General features: G+C 49.6%; 1 protein-coding gene across 1 annotated transcript in view; it reads left to right on the forward strand.

Moving 5' to 3' along the window:
• Positions 1-2,722: 2,722 nt before the first annotated feature.
• NPW (neuropeptide W) overlaps positions 2,723-13,106 on the forward strand; it is a 61,937-nt gene continuing 51,553 nt past the window's right edge. The window contains exon 1 of the mRNA XM_085630228.1: positions 2,723-6,057. Within this exon, the coding sequence (XP_085486354.1) occupies positions 4,720-6,018 (1,299 nt within the window). The 5' untranslated portion in view covers positions 2,723-4,719 and the 3' untranslated portion in view covers positions 6,019-6,057. The remainder of the gene's footprint in view (positions 6,058-13,106) is intronic.

Here is a 13,106-nt window from a genome sequence, read left to right on the forward strand (position 1 = left end):
TCTTCTTTTTCTTTTTTTTCTGTATATGATGGTGTCTGACTAAAGATTTAAAAAAAAAAAATGAAATTGTGACATGTAAAGATGGAACTAAAATGCTGCTGCTCCTTAGATAAAAATACATTTGTGACTGAAGTAACAAGTGGCAATTGATTGGACATCAGATGCAGCATCTTGTGTAGTAATGCTCAAATTTCTTACTATGGGTGTCTTTGTGAACACCCTTTTCAACAAATGTTCTACCTCCTTACTCCAACAATGTACTGCAGGACTTAGAAAGTATAGAATAAGTGTGGCTGTATAACAGGTTTGTAAAGGTATAACATTTGTTTGAATGTATAGCAGGAATGAGAACATATAGCATAAGTGTGACTGTATAGTAGCTGTGTAAAGGCATAATAGGTATTTGAATGTATAGCAGGACTGAGAATGTATAGCATGTGTGGCTGTATAGTAGGCATGTAAAGGGATAATATGCATTTGAATGTATAACAGGACGGAGAATGTATAGCAAAAGTGGCTGTATAAGAGGAGTATAAACGGTATAGACGGTGTTTGAATGAATTGCAGGAGTGTGAATGTATAGCAGAAGTGCGGATGTTTATTTTGTGTGTACAGGTAAAGAATGTGATTGAATGTATGACAAAGAGGAAAGTATACAGCAAAGGTGTAGAAGTATATTAGGTGAGTAAAATTTAAAAACATGTTTGAATATATAACAGGAATAAAGTGTAAAGTTAAAGAAGGTGTTTAGCTATTGGAGGAACGAAAATATATAGCTGAATTGTGTATGTGCATTAGCTGTGTATAGGTAAAGTAAATGTTTGAAAGTATGGCAGGACTGAAACTATAAAGGAGTGTGGATGTTTATTAAGTTTATTTAGTTGTCAATTTAAAAAAAAGTGCTTGAATGTATGGCAGAAATGAAAATATATAGCAGATGTTTGTATGTGTATTAGGTGTTTAAAGGGTGAAGACTTTGAATGTTAGGCAGCCCATTGAATTTATAGCAGACGTGTGTAAGCACAATCCCTGGTTAAAATGGGGAGCATTGAGCAATTACAATGCCCCTTACTGCCAGGTTTTTCCTGGCAGTGATGGGTGTTGAAAAACAGCTGTATGCTGCCCATCAAAATTAAATGGGTGGACATACAGACAAACCTCTAACGGCCATTACTCTGTCAGGCCGTTGGAGAGGTTTGACCATGGCAGAGATGAAGTAGTCTCCACCATCCATCGTCAAACCGTGGTACGCCTAACTCTAAATCGGGCGGAGAGCCCAGATCGTTGGCAGGGAGGGAACTCAGTCGCCATTGCAACAGAGTTCCCTCTCCACCAACATATAAATCGTACTCTGAAGGTCACATTAATTAGTTGATGGACAGCATGTAATCCGGCAGGGTGACAGAATAAATTACTTAGTTTCCCTGACTGAGCAACCGCCTATCATAATGAGAAATGATCACCAAGCCAATGGTCATTTCTGAAGCATTGGCTGGAACTGCTGGAACGGCGGTTCCTGTCAATGCTTTTTTAAGTTTTTTGCACGACTCCGTGAGCATGACGGAGCTGACCGTCAAACACATTTATTTTTCAAAAAGAAAAGCCTCAGATGGGACTTTCTTTTTTTTTTTTAAATGCCCCCTTCGTAATGGGAGTTATTTCCCATGGCGAGGGGGCATTAAACATTTTTCACTGCCCATTACCTCCAGGGTTTTCCTGGTGGTGATTGGCAGTGAAAACTAACCTGTATGTCCGCCCATCTAAATTAGGTCAGCAGGCATAGAGGTTAACCTCAGATGGCCTTATTCTGTCAGGTTATCGGAGAAGGGTAACCATGGCGGAGACGGAGTAGTCTTTGACATGGTTACTCCTAAGGTCCACTCGCATTTAAATTGGGTGGGTGGACCATTATGTTGGCGGTAAGGATACTCTGTCATAACAACAATTCAGTATCCTTACTGCCAACACATAATTTAGCATCTAAGTGTGTAAACATACGGGCGATGTTTGGATGTAAAGCAGCAGCGTGAATGTACATCACAAGTGTGGAAGGTCAGTGGTGGTGTAAATATATAAAAGATGTTTGAATCTAGAGCAGGACTGGGTTTAGAAGTATAATAGGTAGGTATAAATGGAAGAAGGTGTTTTATGTGTACCAGAAGTGAAAATATGTAGCTGAAATGGTGATGTATTTTAGGTATGAAAAGGTAAAAACGATGTTTGAATGCATTGCAGCAGTGTGAATGTACAGTAGGCGTGTGAATGTATAGTAGGTGTGTAAATGTAAAGAAGCTGTTTGGATGTACCACCGGTGTGTAATGCTAAAGATCGTGTTTGGATGTATAGCAGTAGTGACAATGTATAGCAGATGTGTAAAGGTATAAATAATGTTTGAATGAATAGTAGCAGCGTGAATGGGCAGACGTGTGGACCTTTGGTGGGTGTTAAATGCTCACCCTCAATGCAAATAAGTGTCAGGTGTGCGGTAAGATGCAGCTTCGAGCAAACTTGTGTCTTTTAATTCAGGTGCGTGATTGCATACCCTGTGAAGTAGGAATCGGTGCTGAAACAAATATTTTAAACAGGCTTGTTAATAGCTGGGATTTGTCAGCCCCTAATATCCTTGTGCCCCCAGCACCTCGACTTGGCCACGCCCCTCCCGCTCCCCCTATATATCGTATGGAGGAGGTGTGGAGAGAGCGCCAGTATTCAAGGGGAAGCACGCAGCAGCGAGCAGGGACCGGCTGCAGTGAACAGCACGCGCCTCGGTCCGCGAGCCTTCAGACCACAGCATCGCGGGGGGAGACCTGGCAGCGCTCTGACACTTACACCCCTACAGGGCGGGGTGTCTGTCCTTTCACTCCACGCAGCATCCAACCTGCGGGCAGCAAGGGTCTCTGAGGTGCAGCACTGCCACACTTTGAGAAACTGCTCTCTTCACGTGCTCCCTGGACCCCCCGCTGAACCGTCACTTGTCTTTGTCCGTGAACTTGCTTTGAGGCGTCGCGCGCCTTCACTGACCAGACGTCCACCCTCCGCGTGCCCCCTCGCTCCAAGTTCCCCTTCTCTGCCCTGCTCTTCCTCTGCCTTCCGCATCTTCCCTCGTCGACGGGAGGTGTCTGCTTAGTTCTGTTAATACCTAGAGTTTTCTTTCCTGCTTCTCTTCGTCGCGTGAGAGCTTTTTTTCTCCTTAACTTTCCCGCAATTCTCTGTCGTACGGGTTCCTGCACCAGGGGTCCGCCTATCCCTCTCCCCCTCTCCCCCCCCCCTGTTTCCCGCGGTAGAATTGCCTCAATATTCTCCTTTGTGATCTACCGTCCCTCGGGCGAGTTTCTTTCCTGGGGATGACTCCTTTATCCTTGTCTGAGAGACTGTTTTCATCCTGCTTTCTCACTCTTCAGTATCATTCCTTCATCTACTGCGCGCGGATTTTTCCTCAGTAGTTCATCTTTTTCCTTTATTGTCCCTCTCTGCTTTAAAGGGGGTCCCGGCCGTACCTCCTCTGCCGAGGAGCTGCCCTCCCCTCCTCTCCCTGAGGGGTTCTTCCCTAGGAGCCTTTCCACAGTATCTTCCCAATTCTGTCTTGTGAAGGTTTCTTTCCCCAATATATCCCCTCTCTACAAGAAGTTCCCACATCAGTATCCCCTTCCATAGTTCTTCTCTTCTGTTCTGTTCTCTCCTCTTCTTCTCCTTTTCCCTCCCCCTCTTCTTCCCTTCCTCTCCCCTCCTCTGTGTGAAGGTCCTGTTCCTCTCTTTCTCTCTTTTCTCATTTGAATCTTCAATCTCTCTTAGTAAGGGTTTTCCCTCGGTTTCAACTTCACAGTTTCACCCACCCTGATTTTTACCTAGGGGTTCTTAGCCTGGTATCTACTTCCCTACAGAAACTTCCTTCCCCTCGACTATCAAGGTTTTTCTTCTTCCTAAATCTCATTTTAGGATTCATCTCCTCGTGTGTTCATGTTCCTGTGAGGATTTCTCTCCTAAGTGGTTTTCCTTTCGTATGAGGGGTTCCCTCCCTTTTTAGGGGTTCTCTCCTTAGCAGTTTACCTTCCCCTCCAACTAACTTTCTCTCCAAATAAGTTTCTAGTTACTGTGAGAGTTTCTCTCCTCAGAAGTTTTTTCTCCTATGAGGTTTTCTTTCAGACAGTGTTTCTGTAATTTGAGGGATTGTCTTCCCTCAGTAGCTTTCCTCATCCCTGAGGCTTCTCTTGGGAGATTCCTTTCATATGAGTTTTTTCCCTCAATAGCCTCCCTCTCCAGTGAATCCCTCCCGGAATAGGTGCCCTCTCCTGTGAGTTTTCCTCTCCTGTGTTGCTCCCTGAGAATTTCCTTCTGGAGTGTCCCTTTCATGTGAGTTTTTCTCTCCACTGTAGCTTTTCTCTCCATTAGGGATTCTGCCTGGAGAATCCGTCTCCTGTGAGGCTTCTCTTGTCTAAAAGATTGGTCTCCTCTGTATTTTATCTCTCCTCTCCTCTAAGGTTCTCACTCATCAGGAGTGTCATCCTCCATTCTCCCAAGTTCGCTTGACTCTATTCAGGATTTTTTCTGTGTACTCTCCTGTGATCTTCATTCTTTTAAAGAGTATCCCTCTACCCTTTCTTGTGATTTTTACTCTTTCCAGGAACTCCTCAGTGAATTTTACTGTTCAAAGTTTCTGTATTGTCCTCGGTTTGTTCCGAGGTCCTTTTTCTCCCTCCTGCTGCCACCCTGCTATCAGCCATGCTCTTGAGGCCCAATGTGGGTGGGTCCTGGGCTTTGCTGGTCCTGTTGGCCTTGCTGCAGGAGCCTGGGCCTGCGTGTGCCTGGTACAAGCACGCGGCCAGTCGTCGCTACCACACCGTTGGGCGAGCCTCTGGGCTGCTGATGGGCGTTCGCCGCTCTCCCTACATGTGGCGCCGACAGGAAGGTGAGGTCGACCCGGCCTTGACACTGGGATTGGATCAGGCGGGAGGAAGTCAGGCAGAGCAAGGAGGAGAGACTGTCCCTGAGGAGAAAGACATAGACACAGACCCCACCTACGCAATGGCCACCAGAGTGCTGGCAGGCTTAGAAAGAGACATGCAGCCACCCTACAACAAACCCAACGGCAAGAAACCTGACATGGGCGGAGACAAGCAGGAACCAACGTCTAAGGGGGATCGCGAGAAAGCTGCTGTACATGCATCACTTAAGTACATACCGGCTTTACATAACGCTTGGAATCCAGAGGATATTGGCAGAAAGCAGATGCAGAATCCCCTCCTCAGTCGATTTCCTGAGGAACCTGGCATGGATACACGTGTACCATTAGGATTTTGGCTCCCAGAGGGGACCCGTCCAAACAAGGGCATTGGAGAGTCCAGCAGTAAGAGAACCCCAGAGGAGACGGGCATGGATGCACCCTATGACGGGATATCCATACAGGAACGGAGCATGGGCGGACTGAAAAAGATGCCCAATCAATACATTCTGGCACTGTACAGAAAGCTGAAACCAGAAGAGACCGACCTTGACAATAACATGGACAACAAGCTAACGCTACAGGAGTCAGGTGCAGGAAGAGACATTGAGATAACAAAACAGTATCCAATGGCACTGCACAATAAGCAGACCCCAGAAGAGCCAGTCATTGAGAAAGGAAGAGCAGAAACCCAATTGTATATGGTGCCACCATACAGTAAACAGAACATACAAGCGGAAGGCATAACTAGTGGCCTCATGAGACCCTTCAGCAAATGGAACCCAGAGAAGATGTACTTGGGAAAGCCTGGACCTCTCACCAAGCGAAGCCCTCGGGACCTCATCGGGTACATCATTGCGCCCTTCACAAGTTGGGCATCGGAGAGGATTGACATGGTGAGTGGCATGCAGACCCCTGAGAGGACAGGCAAAGACGGGTACTTACCCTCCACCTTCACCAAGGTTAATGAAGAAGAAACAGGAGTGAACAAGAACGGTCTCCACCCCAAGTGGAAGTGGTCGCAGGAGGGCATGGAGACGGGCATGCAGCCACCATACGCCTATCTCAGAGAGGCCTAGCACCAGGGGGACCAAGCACTAGCAGATGATCCTCTCCAAGTAAGTTGTATAATCTTGTGTGCATTGAACTTCCAGCAAAGCAAGCACAATCTGATAAAAGTAACCTAAAAATGTATATAAGAAATAAGGCCCTCTGCTGTATGGTATAAGGATATTGCAACATGCATAAGGACTCTGTGTCTAGACACAGTAAGGCGTTCCATTATAAGGTCATGAAACTCTGGGGTGACTTGCAATATCTACTGGCTGAGGAGAGCTCAGTGGGTGGACCCCTATGGAGATCTAAAGGAAACAGCACAATATGTGCTAAACGCAATCAGTCATTTAGCTACTTGTGGGCAGTGGAGTGTAAGCTGTGCAACACTCCTAAATCATCCTAGTCATTGCAAGGCTGACTGATTGAAGACATTGTTTGTGTATGAGTGTGTCCATACACGTGCACTATGGGGACTCTTCCAAACCCTATAATGGGCAAAATTAAACAAGTTTCTTCAGTGAGTAGGTGATTGTTACTTCTATTTTAGGTGGACTTACTCCTTAATTTACAGGAGTAAGACACAGTTACGCATGGGGGAAAAAAGCTTTTAAAATTTGTATCAGTGAGGACACTGAGTAACTGAACAAAAAACACTGAGAACTGAGTGAGCTACATCACTAGACACCAGGAAAGCATCTGCTCCACCCTCTGTAATTCAACAGTGCCTCAGGGGCACAAGAAGTGAGTGCAAATGCTCATTGAGCTCCTGGGGCACTGTCTGCAATATGGCCCGGATGTTCTGTCCGGGTTAGTGTGAGGGTCACCCTAACTTGGCGCGCTGAGTGCATAACTGGTCATTGTGTCCAATTATAGAAACACATATCCTGTCCCCTGTGCAGGCTTGAACTTCCAAAGTTCTGTCTATCACTATTGTGCTTGTGAGCTCCCTGCAGATGGGTGCAGTGTGCAACTGCCTACGTAGATCCCTGGGAAACCTTTGCCCTTTTGATAAATGTGGGTCCAGCCATATCAGAAAAGCGGCAGCTAGTCTGTGAAACATACCACTGAAGGTACTGCATCCTGTTGAAAAGTTAAGAGTAGGTCAGCCCCCCCTTGGCTTCCAACCTGTGACCTGCTTTTTTTGTGCTTCTCACTGCAGTAGAGTAATAGTCTGAGATGTAGCTATACTTTCAGCCTTTCCTGTTTGGGTTAAAGAGAATCCTTTTTACGTCTCGCCTAGGCAGCGCATACGCTGTCTCTCAAGACATGCTGTATCTGCTGTATGGGCTTTCAGCATGCCCATCCATTTTCATTCATTCCTTTATGTGCCTTTAGAAATTCCTTTGTTGAATAGTTTACATTTGTACCTCCTTTTCCAGTTTTGGTCACACTCTGGAGACTGGCCAGGTTACATGGATCATGATTCATTTTACTATCGGCCATAGTTTTAGCGCACTACTTTTTCTTTTGCCTGACACTCCGAACACGCTCAGCCAAGGGATGCAAACCATGTATTTATCTTGTTTTCTACCATCTTCGGTTTCACAAGTGCTATTTCAGCCAGAGGCTATGTTGTTTTTCATCCTATAAAAGTTTTGGTTTCATAGCTCAAATGTCCAAATCTTAAAAAATATACTTTATTAATAGTGGAAGTTTAGTTTAAGAAGACGGCCAACAGTAGTATCAACCTATTTACATTGTGCTTTAGACAGTGTGATTATTTGGATATGATTAAAGAGGTGAACATGCTGTGATTGCTATGTTTATGAAAATAGAAGCAGCTTTAAGTTGCGCGCTTTCAACTTTTGATGCTTTCTTTTATTTTTCAATCGTTGGTGAAATGAAACCAATATTAAGGAATGCCTCCTCGTGCTGTTCATACGCGCCTTGTAATGAGAGGTTACTTAATATATCCTGCAAGCAGACAGTGCATCATCACCTCAGCATCAGTGCAGCACCACTTCAGCACCAGCCAGTGTTACTCAGCACCACCTGAGCATTACTCAACAGCATCTGAGCATCACCATAGCACCAGTACAGCACCACCTCAGCATCACTCATCCCCAGTGCAGCACCATCCCAGCTCCAGTGCAGCACCACCTCAGCACCAATGCACCACCTCAGCACCCGCACAGCACCACCTCTGCACCGGCCTGAGTACCAGCTCAACACCACCAGCTCAGCACCACCTGAGCACCAGCACAGCACCACCACCTCAGCATGACTCAGCACCACCACAGCATGACCCAGCACCTCCTCAGCATCACCCAGCACCACATCAGCATCAGCACAGTACCACCGCATCATCAGCACTGTACCACCTCAGCACTACCTCAGCACAGTACCATCATAGCATCAGCACAGAACTTCCTCATCAGTGCACCACCACGAGTGCAGCACCAGCGCAGCACCACCTCAGCACCAGCGCAGCACCACCTCAGCACCAGCACAGCACCACCTCAACATCAGCCCACCACCATCTCAGCATCAGTACACCACCACTTCCTCAGCATGACTCAGCACCATCACAGCATCAATCAGCACCAGCACAGCATCAATCAGAGACACCACAGCACCAATGCAGTACCACTTCAACATCAGCACAGCACCATTCAGCATTAGCGCAGAAGTACCTGAGCACCAGCTCAGCACCACCTGGGCACCAGCGCAGCACCACCACCTCAGCATGACTCAGCACACCACCGCATCACTCAGCACCACCTCAGCATCACTCAGCACCATCTCAGCATCAGCACTGCACCATCTCAGCATCAGCACATCACCATCTCAGCATTAGCACAGCACCACCTCCTTGTCAGTGCACAACCACCACCAGTGCAGCACCACCTAAACACCAGCACAGCAACACCTCAGCATCACTCAGCACCACCTCAGTATCTTCTCCACACCACCTCCGCACAAGCACACCACCACCTCATCACGACCTTAGTATCACTGAGCACCACCTCAGCACCAGCACAGCATCAGCGTAGCACCACTTCAGCATCAGTGCAGCCCCACCTCAGCATCAGTTCACCATCATCAGTGCAGTACCAATTCAGCACCAGTGCAGAAGCACCTCATCACCAGAGCAGCACCACCTCAACACCAGTGCAGCACCACCTCAACATCAGCACAGCACCATCTTAGAATCAGCACCACACCACCTCCACATCAGTGCACCACTTCCAGCGCAGCCCCACCTCAGCACCAACGCAGCCCCACCTCAGCAGCAACTCAGCACCAATGCAGTACCACTTCAACATCAGCACAGCACCACCTCAGCATCAGCGCAGCATCACCTGATCACCAGCTCAGCATCAACTCAGCACCACCTGATCACCAGCGCAGCACCACCACCTCAGCATGACTCAGCACCACCACAACATCACTCAGCAGCAGCACAGCATCACACAGCACCACCTCAGCCACAGCACCATCTCAGTATCAGCACAACACCACTTCATCATCAGCACGCCACCACAGTGCAGCACCACCTCAGCACAGCACCACCTCCTCGTCAATGTACCACCACCAGCTCAGCGTCACCTGAGCCTCAGCACTGCACCACCACCTCAGCATGACTCAGCACCACCTCACCATGACTCAGTACCACCTAAGCATCACACAGCACCACCTCAGCCACAGCACCATCTCAGTATCAGCACAACACCACTTCATCATCAGCACGCCACCACAGTGCAGCACCAACTCAGCACAGCACCAGTGCAGGATGACCTCAGCACCAGTGCAGTACCACCTCAGCACCACCACAGCACCACCTCAGCACAGCACCACCCCTGCATCAGCACAGCACTACCTCCATATCAGTGCACCACCATGAGCTCAGCACCACTTCAGCATTAGCACAGCACCACCTCAGCACCTGTGCCACCTCACCTCAGCACCAGCGCAGCATCAACTTAGAATCAGATGAGCACCAGCACAGCATCATCTGAACACCACCAAAGCATCATTCAGCATAATCTCAGTATACCTCAACATGACCTGAGCACCACCTCTGCACAAGCACACCACCACCTCATCACAACCATTGTATCACTGAGCACCACCTCAGCAACAGCACAACATGTGTGTAGCACAACCTTAGCATCCGTGCAGCACATCTCAGCATCAGCCCAGCATGATTTCAGCATCAGCACACACCACCTCCTCATCAGTGCACCAGCGCAGCAACAACTCAGCACCAATGCAGCACCACCTAAGCATCAGCGCAGCACCACCTCAGCACCAGTGCAGCACCACCTCAACATTAGCAGAGCACCATCTCAGCATAAGCACTGCACCACTTCCACATCAGTGCACCAATACCAGCACAGCCCCACCTCAGCACCAGCGCAGCCCCACTCCAGCTGCAACTCAGCACCAACACAGTACCACTTCAACATCAGCACAGCACCACATAGCATCAGCGCAGCACCACCACCTAAGCATGACTCAGCACCACCACACCATCACTCAGCACCATCTCAGCATCACTCAGCACCATCTCAGCATCAGCGCTGCACTGCCTCAGCATCAGCACACCACCATCTCAGCATTAACACAGCACCACCTCCTTGTAGCACCATCAGTGCACCACCACCTGAACACCAGGGCAGCACACCCTCTGCATCAGTGCAGCACCACATCAACACCGGCACAGCCCCAATGAAACACCAGGGCAGCCTTACCTCAGCACCAGCGCAGCACCACATCAACATCAGCATAGAGCCATCTCAGTATCACCACAGCACCACCTCCTCATCAGTGCACCACAAGCAGCGCAGCCCCACCTCAGCACCAGTGCAACCCCATCTAAGCATCAGTGCAGCACCACCTCAGCACCGGCGCAGAACCAATTCTGCAGCAACTCAGCACCGACAAAGCACCACTTCAGCATTAGCGCAGCACTACCTCAGCACCAGTGCAGTATCACCTCAGCACCAGGGCAGCACCACCTCAGCATGACTCAGCACCACCTCAGCATCACTCAGCACCACCTAAGCACCAGCGCAGCATCTCCTCAGCATCACCCAATATGACCACAGTACCATCTCAGCACAACACCACCTCCGCATCGGTGCGCCAGCATCATTGCAGCACCAAGTCAGCACCAGCAAAGGCCCACTACAGGATCAGAGCAGCACCACCTCAGCAGCAACTCAGCACCAGTGCAGCACCACTTCAGCATTAACGCATCACCACCTCAACATGCTGAAGCTCTACTTCAGCATCAGCACAGCACCACCTCCGCTTCAAAGCACTACTATCAGCGTAGACCCACTGCAGCACCTGCACAACCACACCTAAGCAGCAAATCAGCAACAACACAGCACCACTTCAGCATCAGCTCAGCACCATCCCAGCATCAATGCAGCATCATTTCAGCACAGCACCAACTGAGCATCACTCAGCACCACCTGAGCACCAGCGCAGCAACACCACAGCATCACTCAGCACCACCTCAGCATCAGTCAGCACCACCTCAGCATCACCTGAGTATCACCTTCGCACCAGCACACCACCACCTCAGCATCACTCAGCACCACCTCAGTATCTTTCAGCATCACCTGAACATCACCTCTGCACCAGCACATGACCACCTCAGCATCTCTCAGCGCCAACTCAGCACCAGCGCAGCCCCACCTCAGCAACTTAGCACCAATGCAGCACCACCTCAGCAGTAGCACAGCACCACCTCTGCACCTGTGCCACCTCACTTCAGCACCAGCTCAGCATCACCTGGGCACCAGCGCAGCACCACCACCTCAGCATGAGTCAGCATCACTCAGCACCATCTCAGCATCAGCACTGCACCACCTCAGCATCAGCACATCACCATCTCAGCATTAGCACAGCACCACCTCCTTGTCAGTGCACCACCACCACCAGTGCAGCACCACCTAAAGACCAGCACAGCACCACCTCAGCACCAGTGCAGCACCACCTCAACATTAGCAGAGCACCATCTCAGCATAAGCACTGCACCACTTCCACATCAGTGCACCAATACCAGCACAGCCCCACCTCAGCACTAGCGCAGCCCCACTCCAGCTGCAACTCAGCACCAACACAGTACCACTTCAACATCAGCACAGCACCACATAGCATCAGCGCAGCACCACCACCTAAGCATGACTCAGCACCACCACACCATCACTCAGCACCATCTCAGCATCACTCAGCACCATCTCAGCATCAGCGCTGCACTGCCTCAGCATCAGCACACCACCATCTCAGCATTAACACAGCACCACCTCCTTGTAGCACCATCAGTGCACCACCACCTGAACACCAGGGCAGCACACCCTCTGCATCAGTGCAGCACCACATCAACACCGGCACAGCCCCAATGAAACACCAGGGCAGCCTTACCTCAGCACCAGCGCAGCACCACATCAACATCAGCATAGAGCCATCTCAGTATCACCACAGCACCACCTCCTCATCAGTGCACCACAAGCAGCGCAGCCCCACCTCAGCACCAGTGCAGCCCCATCTAAGCATCAGTGCAGCACCACCTCAGCACCGGCGCAGAACCAATTCTGCAGCAACTCAGCACCGACAAAGCACCACTTCAGAATTAGCGCAGCACTACCTCAGCACCAGTGCAGTATCACCTCAGCACCAGGGCAGCACCACCTCAGCATGACTCAGCACCACCTCAGCATCACTCAGCACCACCTAAGCACCAGCGCAGCATCTCCTCAGCATCACCCAATACGACCACAGTACCATCTCAGCACAACACCACCTCCGCATCGGTGCGCCAGCATCATTGCAGCACCAAGTCAGCACCAGCAAAGGCCCACTACAGGATCAGAGCTGCACCACCTCAGCAGCAACTCAGCACCAGTGCAGCACCACTTCAGCATTAACGCATCACCACCTCAACATGCTGAAGCTCTACTTCAGCATCAGCACAGCACCACCTCCGCTTCAAAGCACTACTATCAGCGTAGACCCACTGCAGCACCTGCACAACCACACCTAAGCAGCAAATCAGCAACAACACAGCACCACTTCAGCATCAGCTCAGCACCATCTCAGCATCAATGCAGCATCATTTCAGCACAGCACCAACTGAGCATCACTCAGCACCACCTGA

This window comes from Triturus cristatus, chromosome 10 (assembly GCF_964204655.1).
Source record: "Triturus cristatus chromosome 10, aTriCri1.1, whole genome shotgun sequence".
Lineage (NCBI taxonomy): Eukaryota > Metazoa > Chordata > Amphibia > Caudata > Salamandridae > Triturus > Triturus cristatus.